At 39.9% G+C, this 20674-nt stretch overlaps 1 protein-coding gene across 4 annotated transcripts in view; it reads left to right on the top strand.

The window, feature by feature from the left end:
* The first annotated feature begins 4661 nt into the window (after nucleotides 1-4661).
* pde5ab (phosphodiesterase 5A, cGMP-specific, b) overlaps nucleotides 4662-20674 on the top strand; it is a 112224-nt gene continuing 96211 nt past the window's right edge. For 2 of the 4 annotated variants that reach the window (XM_038731233.1, XM_038731232.1), the window contains exons 1-2: nucleotides 4691-4760; nucleotides 10145-10232. In XM_038731233.1, coding sequence (XP_038587161.1) covers nucleotides 4706-4760; nucleotides 10145-10232 — 143 coding nt within the window. In that variant the 5' untranslated portion in view covers nucleotides 4691-4705. Of the gene's footprint in view, nucleotides 4761-5427; nucleotides 5545-10144; nucleotides 10233-20674 lie in introns of those variants that run through there. The other 2 variants (XM_038731236.1, XM_038731237.1) reach the window with 2 other exon arrangements.

The following is a 20674-nucleotide window of genomic DNA, read 5'->3' as shown; positions in this document are numbered from 1 at the left end:
TTTTCTGCTCCATTGGATTTTATATTCACACATCAAAACAGTAGACAAAAGTGAAGGGAATAATGCAGGTGTGTGGAATGGAAAGAGAAAGGGCAGGGGTGGTGCTTATAGAGATGAAGAGACTAGAATACACACAACCAGTTCTATCCTTTCTTTTTAACATAATCCTACCAATTAATACTCAATATAATACATTTCAAACAGAAATGAAATTTCCCAAACACAGTCTGCAGCCAGGGGCTCTTTACCCCGTTCACCATGTTAGTTTTTGGTGTTGGCATGAGAAAGTTGTGGACATAGTGAATAGGTCAGTATGATCAGTCAGTATTATTCAGCATCTGGGGACCATGAATATCTGTATCAAATGTTATACTAATCCACTAAGTGTATGTGCTGTAGAGTAAAGATTGATTAAAAAAACTATTGGATAAATTGACCTGAAATAGCTACATATACTATATCTGGTACCCAGGGGATGGATCCTAATTACTTTGTGAACTGTTGTCTAATATTATCCATTGAAAAACAGTACTGTGCAAAAGTGTGGAAGGAAAGAATGCTGTAAAGTAAGAATGCTTCCAAAAATAGACATGTTATTTGACTATTTTTATCAATTACCCCCAAAAAAGTGTGAACAGAAGAGATCTAAATCAAATCAATATATGGTTTGACCAACCTTTGCCGACACAACAGCATCAGTTATTCGAGGTACACTTGCACAAAGTCCTTTTGTAGGCATATCGTCGGGTATATGATTAAACAATTATGCCAAACAGGTGCCAATGATCACCTATTCAATATGTAGGAGGAAACAATCATTAACTATAACAGAAACAGCTATACAGCTGGGTGAGGAACAGCCAAACTCAGCTAACAAGGTGAGGCTGCTGAAGACAGTTGACTGTCAAAAGGTCATACAACATGGCAAGGCCAGACATTTCAAGACAGACAGGGGTTTCCAGATGTGCTATCCAAGCTCTTTTGAAGAAGCACAAAGAAACGGGCAACGCTGAGGTATGTAGACTCAGTGGTCGGCCAAAGAAACAGACTGCAGCAGATGGTAGACACATCAGGATGCTTATTTTCCTTCGCAATCGGAAGATGATTAACCATACCTTGACCTGGACCAATGGTTTTAGTGACCTAATCCTGACCATACCACAGTTACCTGTAGTTTGCATGTCATGGCCACAATCTTTTCCTAACCTTAACATATATTAACACTGACAGTGAACGGATTAAATTTTTGCTGAATGTCCAATATTAACTTTCTATGCCAAAAGAGTTGCATCTACCATGTCCTTTGTATTACTGTGAACACATTAATGTTCAATTCAATTCAATTCAGTTTTATTTATATAGCGCCAAATCACAACAACAGTTATCTCACAGCGCTTTTCATAAAAGAGCAGGTCTAGACCGTACTCTGTGATGTTATTTACAGAAGCCCAACAATTCCCACCAAGAGCAGCACTAGGCGACAGAGGCAAGGAAAAACTTCCTTTTAAGAGGCAGAAACCTCGAGCAGAACCATTTATGTGAATTTGAAATTTGATGGATGCTTCCCACAGCTATGATAATTAGCATGTATTGCACAGCATATGTTGTACACTTCCTAAAATATGAGTTAGGATGAACAGGTCTACCAAAGCTTCAGGTTCAAATCATTAGATAAAGGCCAGAAAAATATCCAACCTTTAATAATAGAAATGAATGAGTCGATTGATAGATGGATTTTGAACAGATTACCATTTGTTAAAACAGGAGGAGCATTCTTGTTTTATGTCAATGCAGCAATCTTATGTTATATTATCATATGAATGTAAATTATTTTGAATGAATGTAAAAGGCTGTATTTCGTTATATTAAACATTTAAATGAAATATTGTGGAGAAAAAAGTGCAGCTGGATTCAATAACAAAATCCAAGTCATGAGTGTTATGCAATCCAAATAATTTTCATGCTCATTTGTTTGTATGGAGTGTCTGATAGATGTTTTTTGTGTTATTTTAGTGAATTTATTTTATGTTTCATTCATGCTAATCTAATCTCATTTGGTCAGCATGAACAACAGCTCTAACCCTAACCCTATGTTCTTCCCATCAATCTATCTTTCCTTCACCTTTACCAGAGCCCAAATGTGTCCCTAACCCCAACCAATGGTCTCTACAATGCCTAACCATAACCAACCTACTTCAGGGACTAACCAACAACCATAGAGGGCAATATTGAGGCGAACTCTATGTTAGGGTTAAATAGACTTCAACAAAGGTCCATCAGCAAACCTCCATGCGACTGCCAAGACGAAGATGCCAACTTTATTTGTGTCATATTTGCTTTGGCTGAAATTTAGAATGGGCTTGTTACACCCAATGAAAAAGATAGGATTCATTATTCCTCATTATTATCATAATTTTTTATGAGCTAAAACACGATGAAGGATCACATGGATTTTAAATAAAATATATAAATACAATTATTAGAAGGAAATACTTGATAGTATTCAGAGGAGATGAAAGGTTATTAAAGCGGATGGGTCAAAGACAGCAGCTGTTTAATCCCCGCTGAACTATAGCAAAAAAAAAGCTGAAAAGATCTGAGCTGAAAGAGGTGGTAGTGGATCCTCGGTCTGAAAGCGTTTCCTGTCTGAACCTTTACTGACCTTTGAAGCAGCTTTTTTCAGCTGCTTTGATTTGCTGAGGACAAAGCCAGAATGCACCCATCCATTGCAGCAGGTGGCCACACACACCTGCCCGCAAACACACACAAATACACGCTTGAAAGCAAGAGAAGATATGTTTTCTGTTCTGTTTTATGTCTATCACAGGACCTGTTCAGCAGGAAGGACACTGTCAGCTGTTCTCAACAGTCTCTGCAGTGATGTACAAGCTGCTGATGAGATGGTAGCAAACAGTCCTATGCTCCTATAACTTCATTTCAGTTTGACTCAACTTAGTATTTATCGGAGTAGAATGAGTAGACCAAATAATCAATAAGCAAAAGATTTTTTTGATCAAAATAAACCTGCATTATCTGATTTTTTGGCCACTTGGGGGCAGCAGACACTATGGTGAAATGTGTTGTGTGGAAAAAGGGGGATGTGTTAGTGTCAAATCCCTACTGCCTGCTAGATCCGTTCTGCACATGCGCAAAAGTGGAACCTGTCAGTCAAAGAAGGTTACCGCAAATCTGCCTATTCAAAATGATCCAACTATATCTTCCAAATCAAGATAACAAAATGTTTTTTAATCACTTGAGATTAAACTGCTCACTATAATGTAATAGGAATATACTTAAGATATGAAAAACCTTATTTAACAGTCCATTTTTAATTTCTAATAATGATTAATAAACAGCAATCTAACAAAGTAGCAACACAAAGTGCTGCTAGCTGCTAGCACATCAGCCGTCAGGCTGTAGGGTTAGCCGACGGTCGACATGCATACAATCACTGAGTTAGGTTTAGGCACACACCCCTATGCTGGTTAGGCTAAGGTTAAGGGGCCAAGTGCTTCCAGTCTAGACAGGGCGTCTCAAATAGACGCCGAAGGGTACCATCCATCCATCGCCAAATACTATGATCAAATATCAGCCTTTCAGAAAGCGTCAGTATTTGACGATCTGAGATGAGAACAGACAATAACACATGAGTAATTACGAGCAGGCACATTTGTGGTGACCTTCTTTGAGAGACAGGGCCACAGATAGGGATCCTAGGGATAGGGATCGGTACCTACAGGATGACTGGAGGGAGAGTGGTGTATCACAGGACGCTGGTAAGGCCCCTTGTTAGAGTCTTGTCTCTGCCTCCCTTACTCACATTCTAACACTATTTATTCTCTAAGCACAAAACGACACCAAGATGATAAAATACAATAAGACTGAACCTTATGGAACTCCAAAGGGCTTAAATGGGTAAAGTCGATTCTACTACTGTTCTGCCTTGGTGGTAAGGGGCACACCACTGGAGGGCATACTAATCCAGTGGGACCAAATGTCTTTTCAAAATGGAGTGGTCTGTGGTTTGAAAGATTTAATTTATCTAGACAGCTTAGGAAAACTTTTAGATGACTTTTCCCAGTAGAACTGTTATGTTTTCCATCCTGGCCCTGAGGGTTTGCCACCAAAGTCCTTCTTGTTTTCAGTCTAGTCATCTAATTGGAGACAGTTGTACACCTGAGATGCAAAGTAAGTGCAATTAAGTTGTTGGCAGAGTTGACATTCAGACTGATCCCTGAGTTTTGACCAATCTAAAATCTAAAAAAAAAATTAAGAAAGCTTAATGACTAGTCTTCCAAAGTCATGCAAGTATCAGGAATCAAGATGTCATGTGAAGTGAGGAGAATGAGTGAAAGACAGTGGGGGAAAAGGGCTGTCCCTGTCCGGACAGCCTCCGTGCAGGCCTGCATACTCTCCAACCTGAAGAAGAGGGGGAGAAGGAGGGAGGGGAAAAGAGGCATGATTGGAGGGAGAGTGGTGTATCACAAGAGGCTGGTAAGGTCCCTGGTGTGGGACATGGGGAGCAATTGTTATGATCCTGTCTCTGCCTCCCTTACTCACTTTCTAACACTATTTATTTTCTCTTCCCCCTCCGGTTCCAAAAAAGGATATCTCTAAAGCCAGGGGCAGGAGGGTGGGGGGGTAAAAACAGAGGGGAGAAACCAGAAGAGGAAACCCCCTTGTTAGACTCCATCAGTGTGTGTGCATGAGTGTGTATGCTGCTCAGCAGAGCCAGAAGGACTTCTTTCTGCTGCCATGGGGTGAGTACGATACTCGAACGAGGATGGGGGCTGCCAAACAGACAGACCACAACCACAACTATCCATAATAGAGTGTGTGTGTGTGTGTGTGTGTGTGTGTGTGTGTGTTTAAGTTTTCTGTGTGTGAGGGAGAGTGACGAATCAACGAGAGTTTGGGGCTTTTTTGAGGAGAAGGAAGAGTTTGTGTGTGATCCTGGACTGTAATTTCGCCAAGTGCCGAGACTGTGTGCATGTGTGTTTTTTGAGCAGACCTGTTACTGTAATTGAATACATAATGGAACAATCTGAGTGTAAGTCCACCGCACTGAAAGAAAAGTGGTGCTGGCATGTAAAAAAAAAAAAATAACACAACTTAAGAGGACTCCAGTCTCTATGCTGCAAATGGATTTTGAACTTCTGGCAAAAAGTTCCAGGACGGCCTTGTTTTTCCCTCCATTTGTGTCCGAACTATTTATCCTCCAGTGGCACAGCTTCATTAAACAAGTGCCAGACTGAACGTGTCAGCTCTCACACTTTTACAACCCCTCCTCTTCGATGATTTTTCACACGTCAATGTTGCCGCCCACCATGGCTAATAGAAATAAACATATGCCGGCACTTGAAAAAAAAAGATCCCACACTCTGGCATTGTGCGGCTGAATCTGAACCGGTTCCCGAGATTGGGGGACAGAGCTTGAAAGCTAAAGCCAGGAAAGCTTCACCTTTGACCTTCCCTTTTTTGTGAGTGGACTATTGTGATTGGCCGGGTCACCTAAGGAAAGCGGAGAATTTGGCTTGTCGACTGGTCAGTTTGTCTTTCGGATTATGCATGTTTTTGTATTCTCTGTCTTCTGTCCCCTGTGCTTTCGGTTTCTGTTTCACCTTTCTAAGAACCGATTCTTTCTCTCTTACACAACTTTGCACACATAAACATCACTGAGCTCAGGACTCTTGATATCTTTCCTCTCATCTTCTAAAACAGCTCATCAGTTGTGGTAGCTTATCAATGAGTTTTAGAGAGGTCACCATCCCGAGTTGTTGGCCACCTGAGCTCAAGGATGAGTTTGTTCTGACTATAAAAGGTCTCTCCTCCTCTTGTTCTACAATCTGACCTGCTTAACAGTCTCAAGGGGCTTTTATGCTTTGTTTTCAGCACATAAGATCAGAGATGTTTATTTGCAGACTTCTTTTTAAATGATGTGGGAAGTAGTGGCATGTAGCGAGAGGGCTGGTTTAGCGCTGAGCCTTGATGTGGGCATGGTGGAGGAATTATAGGTTTGGTGGGAAATGAAGCAAAGTGGAAAGTCTTTGCTGCTAAACCTCTGGGACGTATTATTAGCATATCCTCATCAGGACATCAAAAGATAAACAGCTTAGTTGGGATTTTGCTTTATTTTAAATTGACTGAAAGCTCTGCAATTACAAACTATATAGTGTGAGCTCCCTGCTCATGGCGTTTTTTATCATTCATCGACATACCGAGTACACAAATGAATGAAATGCCATTTCTCAAGGTCCACGGTGATAAAATCAAGATCACGATACCTTACAAGACAAGGCACCAGGGAAGTGGGGTGTAGCAGAGTCTGTGGGGTAAGTCCTATTTGTGTGCCTTTTAATGCCTGATGGCAGAAGGATAAATAGGCTGTGTGATGGGTTCAAAAAAAAGCTACAGCCATCAGTATAATATATATTAGCAGTGGATCAAATGATAAGTGTAATATGAAACCTGTTCTTTATTGTGACCCCACTATTATATCCTGTGAACCCACAGAGAATTATGACCATTTCTGTAGTTCCCACCTACCTACCAACGCGTTTTCATCTCAGTGCGTCATTAACGACGCTTTCAGATAGCGTGACAAAGCGGAATTATTTGACGCTAAAGGTACCCTTCAACGTCCATATGAAAGGCCACAGTTTGCTACGTCGACAACGCAACTGGTTAGCCAGTTGACATGCATGAAGTCACTGACTTAGGTTTAGGCACAACATCACATATTCACCCAAGTCATGGTATAAGTAGTATTTTAAATTTGAAAATGTATATAAACCTGGTGGAGCCAGTTTGAATGGGCCTCATGCAGCTTATAACATTAATATCCAGCAAGTTCTGTTATCTGTAATTTACAGGGGCTATGCTTAAGTTTGTCAGTAGAGTAGATGCTGGATCGTCAGCCAGTACAAGCACAGTTGATCCACATCCATCCTCAGCCAGTGCTAACACAAACAGAGATGTACAGCCAGCATCAGATACAAGCAGCTCAGACCCTAATGGAACAGTTGCTGCTCCACCAAATGATCCAGCAGAACGGTCTTGACAAACTTCATGAGGACTGAGTTAGTGCACAGACGTCCATTCAAATCAGCACTGGATTTTTCTTACCCTAAAGACAAGTCTAGAAGAGGTTCCACTCAGTTCATGCTTATTACAGTGACAGACTGATTTAAAGGAGGGAGGGTTGTAATGAGAGCACTGCAGTGTCAGATGTGACTGTACAGCAATGGCAAATTGTTTACCTGGCTGCACGATTCAGGTAGGAGGGCCCCAAAGCAGAATTTTGCTTATGGCCCCAGGGAAGACAGGACCGGCTCTATTTTCTTGACGTATTATGAAGTTGATATGAGAAACTATTACATATCTTGCAGACACAGAGCAACATTAGTATTCAGTTGGACTTGTGTTTGTGTCCACCTAATGAATGTAAGTCTTTTAGCCTCTTTTAGCTCTGTTTTGGTCTCCACCAGCTTCTCTGTAGCTGCTAAATGCTCCACCAGCTAGCTGCTAACTGTGTCTGTCTGCTGTTTGCTGCTGAGCAGGTTAGTGGGTTTATCAGAGCTTTTGCCCGAAAACAGATGCCTGCACTGATCAGACATTGTACACAGTTATTTTTTAATATAAAAATATTGAGCAGATTTAACTGTTCTGGTATACTGTATTTTCTGTTCTCCCCACTGCCAGAATGAAAGTCTGTTGGAGAAACACTGAATCCACTATTTATTTATGTTCATTGGCCTAAAAGTAGTCAACTTTAAAAATAAAAATACTGAGGATTTGACTTCTAGCTGTGGCCCTTGCTTCATGTTTACTGGATGTCTAAACTGTTTGCCAGCAGCACGTCCGCCATAACTTTATAAGGTGATAACATGCGGGAGTGGCGATGAAGCAGTGGATAAGACACATTTGGATAAAACTGTCAGCTAAATGAATAAAAATGTAACTAAACACATGTTGTGTTTTTTTTACTGCCCCCTAGTGGCAAAAAAAACAACCTTTAATCCCACTTTAAACTGGAAATAAGTTGTTTGGTTACTGACAAAAGATTATCCTTGGCATTTCAAACATTCATCCATTACAAACACACTGATCTGTTTCTGCAGAGACTAAGGTTGAGCTACATTTCTAACCCCTGATTGGAAATAAACTGTGGACAGTCATGTCTGTTTATAGAGAGATCTATTTGCTTCTTCCCTAGCAGCACAAAACCCTTTTGGGTGTAACGGTTTGATTAATGACCCTCCTCTTCGGCTAGATTTGGATTAGGCCTGCAAGGCCCGCTTGGAAGTTATTACTTTATAATGGGAACATGTAAGCAAAGGCCATGTGCTTTTCATCACTCCAGGAATGACAATTGCATAATGAAAAAAGACAAAAAAGTAAGATCAAAGATCCACTGTGCGTAATGTTTGGAGATGGGCAAGAGTTGGCGTAAATCTGTATTTTTATTGTTTTGTTCACCCCCCCCCCCCCCATTCTCTCTTTGTTTGGTGTGGCTGCGGTCATTTCTGTTGAGGTTACATGAGTCAGTTATTCCCTCTGGGGGTGACAGAGATGGAGCCAAGTTCCCATTGTGTTCATCTTAAATTTCCATTTCAGGGTGCAAGCTATTCATAGCCATACGTGGTTAAAAATAAACCTCAAAAATGAGATGAGATGTAGAAGAAAAACAGTGATCCAAGGGGAGAGGGGAGGGAGCAGAATGAAGTGAACAGATGTGGAAAAGCTGCTCGTCTAGTGTGTTGTTAAGCTCATCTAGATATCTGTCAAATGTGGCAGGCTGTACTCCAAACTACACAGAAATCCTGTGTCTTGAGATCAATACCGAGGAGGACAAAGATTGAGTTTATACACCTCTGTTTCACTCCTTAACTCAAGTTTGGACATCAGCTCCAGAAAAAGCTTGTGTCTAAAACGTGACCCACACTGTGTTCTCCATTCTACCTATCAGGAGATATAATAGCAGGACAGAGCCGGAGCAGCTGGCTAATGTGTAGAATCTAGGACATGTTTCCGCCATAGAGGTGAAATGTCAGCCAGCTGGCGCCTCAGCGTTTATGTGAGCTAGAAAACTGACTCGATAAGTCTGTGAATGGGTGAGAATAAACAGAATGGTTTGGAAGGTGAATAATTTGACTGCTTATTATGGCCATGACCAGAGCTGTCTCTTGAGTGCTGGAGACAAAGATTTACAGTCACACCTGCTGTATATCAGTGATAATAAGGGAGCTCCGAACATGTGCTCAGAAGTTCAGATAGATAAAACAGGCCTTATATAAGCTACTCCATCTCTCGGTATTCTTACACTGGCATGTGTATGCCCAGCAGAGATTCAGTCCGCTTTAGAATTGTTGGTTAAAACAAGTTAAGATGAATCTTGATGAATGGTACACATCATAGTGGTGTAAAAGCAGTATCAAACTATTGCAGTTACAAGAGAATATTTAACAATAAAATACCTTTTTCACGTCAGACATTTTATTTACTTTTCATAGTAATATTAATAACATTATGGGTCAGTTTCACCAGAACTCCACAGCAAGCAACGCGAGTCATTTGACAAAAGCCCTTTAGCTGCTAAGTGCTAGTTATTAACTAGCTATTTGGTGATGATCATGTGGGCTTATCAGAGCTTGTTAGCTACTTACCTACTATTTGTTGGTTGATGGCTCTACATTTAAATAAAGAAGTAAATTTCCAACAAGGAAAACAAATGAAAAAAGGGTCTCTTGGAACTCCACATTCTCTTCTCCTTCTGTGTAATGTCCCATTGTCCTTTATTTTGAATTAATGAATCAATCTCTGACAAAGTCTACCAGTTTATCCACCTCCTTTATTTTAGGATTTCTTTGAGTTAGACAGTAGGGCCACCAGGGGGTGCTTCTCCTTTAGGTTGTTTGGCATATACACCTTCAGCCATAACAACCTTCAGCACCAAGACCTTAGCAGCAGATCTTTTAAGTTCTGTACGTTACGAGGTGGAGCCACCATGGATCAGACCTGTTTGTCCAGCCCATTCCACAGGCCGCTCGATTGGATTGAGATCTGGAGAATTTGGAGGCCAACACAACAACTTGAACTCTTGTTTTCCTCAGACCATTCCTGAACCATCTTTTGTTTGTGACAGAGCGCATTATCCTGCTGCAAGAGGCCACTGCCATCTGGGAATACCAAGTTTCCAAGAAAGGGTGTACATGGTCTGCAACAGTGTTTAGGTAGGTGGTATGTGTCAAAGTATTATTCATGAATGGCAGGATCCAAGGTGTCCCAGCAGAACACTGCCCAAAGCGTCATACTGTGTAGTTGGAATTCATCAATCTGCTTGTGCTTCGACACCAAGTCCTAGTTCACAGCTTTTGAAATCTGGAACACTGAAGTGGTTTCTTTACTTATCCAAACCTTTATATTGCATAAAGACAACCCTGCAAAGTAGTCGGCCTGCCGCACAAACAAGACATTACAAGCAGAGTTGATCATTTTAATGGGATATCATTAGCGTTATTACAATACATAACTAGTTACCAGCAAGTTGCTAATGCCAACCAGCATGCACTGATGTCTTTTTGGCTATTTGGAGCAAAGCAAACTATAAAAACAAATTTTTAACCACCAATGGAAGTAGGCTATCATTTAACTGACCTCTACGTCAAAGGCATGAATTTTTCTAAGCAGACATTGTGGGGGCCAGACTTTCAAAAATAATTGCCATATTACTGCTTAATATTTTAAGCTTTTGCAAAATGAACCTTTTTATTAGCTTATATCAGTGCGAACAGACTCCTTAAAAACATGGTAGGCCTAAATCCATAATAATAAATTAAACTAAACTACAGAGGCTACTACAAATTTCTGTTGTTTCTACATAAAAAATTTACAGTAACTTATTGTTCTGTCATTTTACAAAGGTTAACTGTAAATCGCTATGTATTATGGGTCCAAAATAATTATAAAGTAAAAGTAAATTTACAGATTTATAAAACTACTTTACAAAGTACAAGTACACAAAAGAACTACTCAGTTACAGCAACGTGAGTAATTGTAATTCGTTACTTTCCACCTCTGTGCTTGTGTCTGTGTTTATGAAGGCAGACGAAGAAGTGACTTGCTTGCCGGTGCCACAAAACAACACGTTCATCAACATGGAGCCACACACAGTTGGTGCCGTGACCGACCGTGATGTTTCAAATTAGTAGTTGCGGCAGTTTACAGGTGTACGGGTGCAAGACTTTATGAAGTGCATGCAGCAGGTCTAAAGGCGTGAAGGTTGGAGTGGTGCAAGGGGGAACATTTTGGTAAACCATTAATACAATCTTTCCCTATCCTTAACCGTACCATAGTTGTGCAGATAGTATAGACAGTGAGAGCTTTGTAAACATTTGCATTGGATGTGAACAAAAAAGTTGTAATTGAATGTGGCCCAGTGATTGCAGAGTAATCCAATATTGATATTCTTGTCTGATGATAGGGTTGGGGTACATACACAATGCACAGTAAGAATGGAAGAATTGGGGAGTCAGTGGGGGCCCAGGGCCACCAAATTAGTTAATTACATTCATATTTTATTTACTTTATGAAACGTTTTGAAAAATATTTTCCCTAAATATCTGCTATGGAACGGTAGTCCTGTATCTGAGAATTGCAAACCAAAGTAGACAATGACTGTATGTGTTAGGGTTGCTCGGTTTGTCGCTCATTTCCAATTACCATTCTACTGGGAAATAAACTGTGAGTAAAATTACATGTGGTCCTCCTTCCACTGTTGCAAGGGTACTTTCTGCCAGCCCACCCCTCAACAGCTGAATGCCACCCAGCTGACCATCAGCATCCAGAGCAGACCTCCCCAGGCGGTGATGATTATGATGGATACCCGGGACTCACTCTCCCCCAACACGTTACCTAACACCTACTGCTGGCTATTCATCAGCAGGCTACCGCACCGGGGCTAATGCAGTTAGCAGAGCAGACATGGCACACAGGAGCCCACTGAGGGAATAGAGTGCATGGGTGTATATTTTCATCTAATGAAATGTGGCTGCAGTGATTTATTCTCTTTGTGACCAGTGTTGAGCTGTCGCAATGAAGCAGCATAAGATTTTCACGTGTTTCTGGAGCCTGGAGTGTGCCACTGAAATAATTATAGACTTTTACAGAGTTTAATTATACTCCGTTAATAACTGTATGAACTTACAAGGATTTTATAAATACATTGATCAATCACAGAATAAGCTGTAATCACAACAATGAGATACTGTCACCATTTAAATTTGTTTCTGTGAATGTGCTAGCAAAAGGTTTCCTATTTACACTTGTTTCTCGGGGGTAGAACTGCACAACAAGCTAAAAACACATTTGACTTAACACGGCCTTGTTATAGTTCATATACAGCTAGCGAGTTAGCATGCTAGTGCCTGTGTACACATTCAGTGGATATGGAACAACAGTAGCTTTTAGGGTCATGTTTCTTCCAATAATCACTGTCCTTTTATACATCTTAGTGGCAGAAAAGTGAAACTACTTAAATTAGAATATTTAACTAAAAAGAACAATACACGTGTCGCCAACTCTGTTGTATGGTGCTTACAAAGTAGTGTACAGTGGGTTTAATTTCTTTTTCTCTGAAACCAGCTGCCTGCTGCTTCTGGAAACAATTCTAGACTAAACCATACAGTACAGCTGTGTACAGCTTAAAAACAAAATATTGAGCTAAAATGGAGAGGAATTAAAGATTAAATCAATATCAATTCTCTCTGATGCTGACAAGCTCCTCCGAAATAAACCAGATCCATCTCAAATTTGGTCAAACTATATGAAAGACTTGTGGATATTCCTTCTGATTTGTGCTACCTATGGTCTTTAAATAGCTATATTTAAAGACCATAGGTAGCACCATAGTATAGCAGTGGCTACTGCGGTTGGGTTAAAGTTACTCAACTTAGGAAACTATTGGGATAACTGTGGGTAGTAGCAGCTTGTTACCAACAGCCTGCCTACAAACATTTCATTAAAAAACATGGCTGTGTGTAAGAACTGCAATCAAATTTGCCTGTCTGATGAGTCTGAGGCTAATTTGGTGGTCGAGCATCAGCATTGCTGTGGGAACCGTATAGCCGAGTGCTGTTGTCACATCAGTGCCGGGTGCCAAGTGGGTTTGAACGGGATCCAGATAGGGCCAACCTGCAGCAACCATACTGGTCTGAAGTAGTTTGTGGTGCAGGAACTATTGCGACATCACAGCCTAATATGGAGCTGTCAAACTTCTATGCAGTTCTGGCTGATGAGGCACCGGCCCACCTATCAGATGCTGCAGTGGTCCCACTTTTACCGGACCAGGATGCAACACAATCTGAGGAACCGAGCAACAGTTTTCTTCTGTGGGGTTGAGGAATGGAAAGTAAGGTGGAGAGACACTATCCTGGGCTGGGCTGTAAACACTAGAAAAGATGGTGAGACGCCACATCATCATATACTCTTACAAAACCTTCTGCCTCACCTGGCACCAGTCTATCATAGAGGCGCTCAGTGTCCCAATTAGGAGTTCATGCACTTAAAGCAAGTCTTATGTTAGGTTTTGAATGTAAATGCAACAGATAACAAATTAATCGTTGTTTAACTTCCAGAGGATTTCCATTTCAAGAAGCAATTGCTGTAGTGGTTCCCAATTTATGGTAGAACATAGATAGATTAGGACAGAAATATTTGTCCATTCATTTAACAAATGTGTATTATAATTAATCTAAAAGCTATCACCATAGGACATAATGTTATAAAATAATTAAAGTTATGAGAAATTCCATGAACATGGAACCTGACAGACACTTGTTCTCACAAAGGATATGTAGTATGTTGGAGCATCGGTTCAAGTCCAGCATGGACTACTGCCGAATGTGCCCTTGAGCAAAGCCCTGAACCCCTAACTGCTGCACAGTGGTTACCCACTGCTCCTAATTAGGATGGGTTAAATGCAGAGAAACAATATCTCCTTGGGGATCAATATCAAAAGTATGTTTAAAAATTACATTCCCCATGTAGCTGTTATTGTGTGCTCAGATATTGCCGCTCGTGTCTCACACTGATGAAGATGGGTCATGCTCTCCAGCCAGACACTTCTTGCCATGTTTCCAAGCAACTAATAATCCTCTGATGGTTTTTAACCGACCTTGAGCTTGGGGAAGAGGGATTCATTACATTTCTTTCCACGTAGAGTGTTGATCATTGAGTGTTGAGGACTGACACACTTTTCTGTTGAGTGGGAGTATGTCTAAGTACAGATGAAGGAACTGCAGCTAGCCTAAAAACATTTTGGTTATTGCAATTGGGTGATGATTTCATTTGTAGAATTTTCCTTAGTTCAAATTTGGCCCACCTTACTGGCCTTAGTTGCTCGGGCAGTTTCCCCGCAGATTGAGGCCTGTTATCCCCCCAAATAAATTACTTTAGATAATGTGGTTAAACTATTGGCTGTTTAACTGATCTGATCATCTGACCGCTCATGTTGCTACTGGATGATGTTTAGCAATGTCACCGTGTTCCCAGAGCTCAACAATTGCTTTGGTGGCTACAACATTATCATAAGCGATGGGAAAGATGGTGTAAACCATGCAAATTACCCTTTAAAGGATAAGTCCTGAAAAAACAGTAGCTGACACAGCGACCTGCTGGCACACTTTTTACTCTCTTGCAGATTTCCCCAAACCAACTTGCATCTCTTTCATTCGTGCAACAACTATGAACAGTCAGTCAGCAAAGATGGCACTCTGACAGATAATAATATGCTCTAACTGAAGTTTGTGTTGTCACTGGTTTATTAGAAAAAATATATGTAATTTGGAAAAACTTAAGTAAAACATTTCTTATTTTATATCCCAAGAAAACTAAGCTACTTTTAAAATGTGAGAGGTTGCCGACACAATGAAAGGCCCCGGCCAGGTGTTGAAGTCAAACCCAATATCGCTTTGAGTTGATAGTGCTAACAACTGTGCTACTGTGCTGACTATTTGCAAGCCAAAGATATGATGTGATGACAGGAATTTATGTTGACGTCAAAGTTTTATGTACTGTATGTTATGTGCTGCCATTACTGGTCCTTGGAAAGAAAAATGCTACTAAAGGCATGGTTAATTATATTAAAAGTCAACAGCATTTACACCATCATGGGACACAAAATACAACTGAAATTCTTCAGGGTAGGTCAGTAGCTTCTTAAGGCTGGATGAAAAAGGTTTCATTGCAGGTCAGGCTGAAAGATGGATTAGCTGACTTGATATATTTTGCAGCCCAGACTTGATTGTGGGTTAGGCAATAGCTGAGAGGAACAGTGCACAGTCATCATACCAAGATTAAAGTCAGTTAAAGTCAGTGGTGGATGAAGTATTCAGATCCTTTACTTAAGTAAAAGTACTAATACCTGACTGTAAAAATACAGGTTACAAGTAAAAGTATTGCATTGAAAATGTTACTTGATTAAAAGTATGTAGAAGTATGTGTAAGTATAATCAGGAAAAATTATAAGTAAAAGTGCTCACTGAAGTATAAAAAATGTGTCCTGTGCTTGTTATACTATTAAATATATCATTAGATTATTATTACTCAGGCATTAATGCAAAAGCAGGATTGTTCTTCTGCAGCTGGTTGATGATGCTGTTTTGTATCAGACTGCAATTAATGACTTTATTCATTAGTCTGCTGATAATTTTCTCCATTAATTGATTGTAAACATTTTGAAAATAGTTAGAAATGCTGTCACAATTGCCCAGAGACCAAAGTGACACCCTCACAACGCTTGTTTTGTCAGTCCAAACCTCAAAAATACAGTCAAAAAACCTAGCAAATCTTCAAAACCACAAAGGGTTTTTACATGAAAAATTGCTTCAACGATTATCAGAATAGTTGCCAATCAATTAAATTTTCAATTCAATTCAGTTTTATTTATATAGCGCCAAATCACAAGCAGCCATCTGGCTCGACCAATTAAATTAAATTCAACTAACTGCTGGGTAGTTTAATTTATAATAAGACATCATATTTTTGAAACTCTTTATCGGTTGTGTGTGTGAAAATCTTACTTTGTAAAGTATCTCAAGCTGTCAGATAAATGTAGTGAAGCAAAAAGCACAAACGGCTACCTACCTCTGAGAGCACAAGAAGAAAGTGGCATGAAAAGAAAATGCTCAAGTAAAGTACAAATACCTCTAATTTGTACTTAAGTACAGTGCTTAAGTAAATGCATATTGCTGAGCTCTTATTTCAGGCCTGGTAAGGTTGATATGTATGTAAGTAATAAATTTTTCGTCTTCTTCTGCGCCTAAGCTATCGCAACCAAGAAACACGGACCCAATATTTTAAAATTCAATCCATAACCAATAAAATACTTCATTTCAATACACTAAGAGACACCTTTCAAATTACACATACAGTCATTTAATCCACTGTTAATATAAAAATATAAGTTAGTGCAGCTTTAAATAGTATGTGAACAAATGTGGCAGCTGTTTTATAAGGAGGGGAGGGGCTCAGAATCATCACCTTCTTGTGACAACAAGCTGACCTGGGTCTTTAAACTCTCACAACTTTAAATGTGAGCAAGTGTGTATTGAAGTGAACGATCGATTGGAGATACAGTAAATTGATCACCTAAAAGTCATTATGTGCAAAATCTTAATGTGATTATATAATTTCGGTTAATTCTGATCACTTCAGAAATTAGATTGTTTTAAAATAGGACAATGTGGATGGCGGATGGCGGGTGGGCAATCTAGTCACAGTGTTTCTGTTCTGACTTCTACCACCACCACCAGGTAACTACTACCTGCACTGTGCCTTTTCACTATGACTCATGCACTGTAATTATTGACCAGGGAGCATGTGGATGAGCAGTCTGTACTGATCAGGCCTGCGTAGACACAAGTTCTTCATGGGTGCAGTATGCATGTGTGTGTAGGTTAGTTACCAAACACCACCTGAGCACAACCCTGGGACATCACACACACCTCCACAAACAGCTTTAATGAGTGTGTTTCCACTCAACACTGATTCTCTCCCCCCCCAGTTTCCACAGGCTGATATTTCCATGAACACACAACCACACATACACACACAAAGAAATCAGGTAGAAGGAAAAGAGAAAGTACAAAGCAAATCTTTTTTACACTTATTATCTGTTACTATTTGAAATCCCCAATCCTCACTTCTTTTTTTTTGGTTTTTCCTGCAGATGATTCATTCTGATGAGCCACAGCTAGCTTGTCTATCCATAAAATACATTAGCCGAGTAGCGTTCGCTGCTCTGCATGAGTTTGGTTTTTTTTGGTGACTCAGGTTTTCTTTCGGACTCTGGTGGGGAATAAGATGAATTAACATTTCTTTTAGGTCAGTTTCCTGTGACAAATCTTTCCATTTCTTGTTCTGTTGGTTCTGCTTCTGATTACTGTCCACCTAGGCACTTTGTATACATTTTGTGCCAACACAGGCAAGAATTCCTAAAGTGAAGTTCAATGACCAATGAGTAAACGCCATTAGCTAAGACTGTGAAAGGGTCAAAAGCTTCAGAGTAAATGGACCTTGCGTTGAGATTGTTTTGTCAATAAGTTTGGATGTCTTTGATAATCTTGCCTTTTACTCTTGCGCTGTCGCCACTAGAGGATAAACTGATATGAAATATGCTACAAACATTCATGTTATCACAGCTGGTGCAGGCAGGGTAACAGGAACACAGGGCCAGGACGCATTGCAGACACCCGAGGCAGAGCTGATGCAGTTCAGTAGTTTATCATTTTATATAGGGACACTCGCTTAGGGGCAGGTGAGGCAGGAAAGATTAAAAACCAGAGAAGACATTTCAGAAAGACACACAGATCCAACAAAGAGCAGGCGAGAATCAAAAGTCCAACGGTCTGGCAATAAGGTCCACATGGTAAGAGAACCAGGGAACTGTCACATAACATAGGACACTTTGGCAATAAGTGAGTGAAAAAGGGTGGTAAAGTACTGCAGGGCTGATGAGGGAGAATGGAAAAAGGTGAACAGGGAAGGTCAGATAATTTGCAAGGTTGATAAGAGTAGTGGGAACAGGGGCACGTACAGCCTGGATGAAACAGAAACAGTGGTGCCTTGAACACCCTGTGATGTACGCTGGCGCACTGCACTGCACAAGTTTCATTTTAGCTGTTAGAGAGGTCGTATTTAGTCGCTCCAGCTGGTATAATTTGCTAACAGTGATGAAAATTGACTGCCACCTAACTGGTTTATACATGGCATTTTGCTAAAAAAAAAGTGTGCAGAGAGATAAAAGGTTCGAGAGATTTCCAAGCATCAGATCTTAGCAAATGCGGGTGCTGTGCTGTATGCCAAAGCAGCTGCTGATCATCACTCTAACTTTTCTTTGTAATTTTCTCACAATTCCAAATCTTGTTTAAGCTTTTTGAGGTCTGTCATTGTGTTGGCTTGTATCTTTATAAGGAATACAACCATAGCAAAGCTCAAACTCTTAGAGGTTCACCTCCAGTACATGCTCACACTAATAACTAATAATGAAGATGGATCATGGGTCTTCATTCCTTCCCTCATTTTCTCCTAGGACATTACACCACTGTGTTGCAACATTATCCACAGAAAACAGACAAACCCTCATGCAACGATCAAAGTTCAGAATGAGGTCACTGACGAACAATGCACTAAAATGTGAGAGAAATCTATATGCATTATGTTGCTGATAGATCCGTTCCAGATGAGACCATCTACCGTAAGGCTTTCTTTGCTGCGTTATGGGGGCCATTATGACTATGGAAACTGTTATAAATCTGGACGATAATTGAGATCAAGACAAGCATCTTTCATGAACGGGAAACTGAAAGCATCAACAGTTGTGAAGCAAAAAGCCGAATTTCCCTGGGAGACAACTGATAGAAAGGAGGGCAATGTTGCTCCACATTTTGTTGTACAAACTCAAATATGTAAATTTGTGGTTCAAAACGTATATTATGCCTAAGTGGCAGGAATCCAAATGGTTCAAGCCATGAACATTTTATTTGACAAAAAATCTTTGCAATGCCATTTAAGTCAATATTAAATAAATACAAATAAATAGATATGCCTATGAAGTAAACAAACATGGCTATGAAATGAATTCTGAAATAAATAAATGAGGCAATTAATATATATAATTCATTGTGGTTATAAATATGAGTCAATATATTTCAAAAATAGGTATTTGTTTAAAAAACATTTTTCAAATGACTATTTATTTTGACTTTTATTTGCCAATGCCACTTTTATTTTCCAGCTGTCATTCGAATAAATGTGGCATGGTTATCTCATAAATTCAGACCTACGCAACATGACAAACACAGCTTCTGAGACTAACAGAGGCCAGTTGGATGACAGGGAAGCTCTGTCCTATTAGTTGACTCTGAGTATAGAAGCACGAAACAGTGGTACCTTTTTGACAACCACTACTAAATTGCGCTGCAGTATTTGCAGCAGTATTTGCTGCAGCTATTTTGGACTGAAATCGCTAATGGTACAACAGCCCAAGACATTGTCATTTAAAACTAGAGGAACTGAATGAAATGTTATGCTGTAACAGCAAATACAATTGTACGATTGTGAGCTCTCATTTTGGTTTGCAGTCTTCTCCCTCTATATAAATAAAATTTAATTCAATTGACACAACATCACGGTTGTATTTCAGTCTGCCCGGGTGAATATCAGCTGCTCTGTTTCACATTTGATGAAACAGAGCAGCTGATATTGCCGTAGCGAGAGCGTCAAGCTAGCAGACAGCCCACCTTTAGTCCAAAATAGCAGCAGCATACCTTTGCTGCTGTGCTCTGATGTTGAATGGAATGACCAATTAGTTTTAATTGTCAATGTAAGTTCTTTGCTGGGATTGTTGGTGTTTACACCTCTAGCACAGCATAGCTAACTGAGCTAACAAGCAGTTAGCTATGCTAAATCCATCAGGAAACGTACCCAGAGTTAAAGCAGAGCAGGATGCCAGGGGTACCAGGAGCCAAACCCAGGAAGAAAACCTTCCCTGTATTCACTGTCGTCAAACTGACCTTTGTCAGTCTCAGAGGCTATGTTTGGTTATGCGGCTTTGGTCTGAATTTGTGAGAGAACTTTTAAAACACCTATTTAAAATAAAAAACTATTTATTTATTGAACTATATTGACTAATTTCTTTATTTATATCTATTTTTATATATTCATTACCTTGTTAATTATTTCAGGATTTATTTTATAGCCATTTTTTATTTTATTTCATAGGCTTATTTATTTAATATTGAAATGAATATTGCATGCTAAAGGTTTTACAAATGGAGCAAGTTCACAGGAGAAAATCTGAAAAGTCATGTCCAGCTGCCTCCACAGTGCTGAACAATTTGTTTGTTCTCTTTTTCACCCCGGGTACACACTGACCCTTCTACGTGATTTCAAAGAAATAAAAAGTGCTGCATGATCCCCGAGCTGGGATCTCACATCATTTCCATTTAAAGTTTTCAAGGTGACACAAACTTTCTTTCCAGCTGGAGCATAGAAAATTTTTTTTTTATTGCCTTGTCTGATTTTCCAGAGGCCGTTGGCAATGTACTGTTTCTTCAACAATGTGCTTGAAACCAGGCTGTGGGTTTTCCTCAGAAGGTCTTGCATTTCACTGGTT

The sequence above is a fragment of the Micropterus salmoides genome, unplaced genomic scaffold (genome assembly GCF_014851395.1).
Source record: "Micropterus salmoides isolate LMB-PRFRI ecotype aquatic unplaced genomic scaffold, ASM1485139v1 Ms_hic_scaffold_2, whole genome shotgun sequence".
Classification (NCBI taxonomy): Eukaryota; Metazoa; Chordata; class Actinopteri; order Centrarchiformes; family Centrarchidae; genus Micropterus; species Micropterus salmoides.
This window is presented reverse-complemented; position numbering and strand designations above follow the sequence as displayed.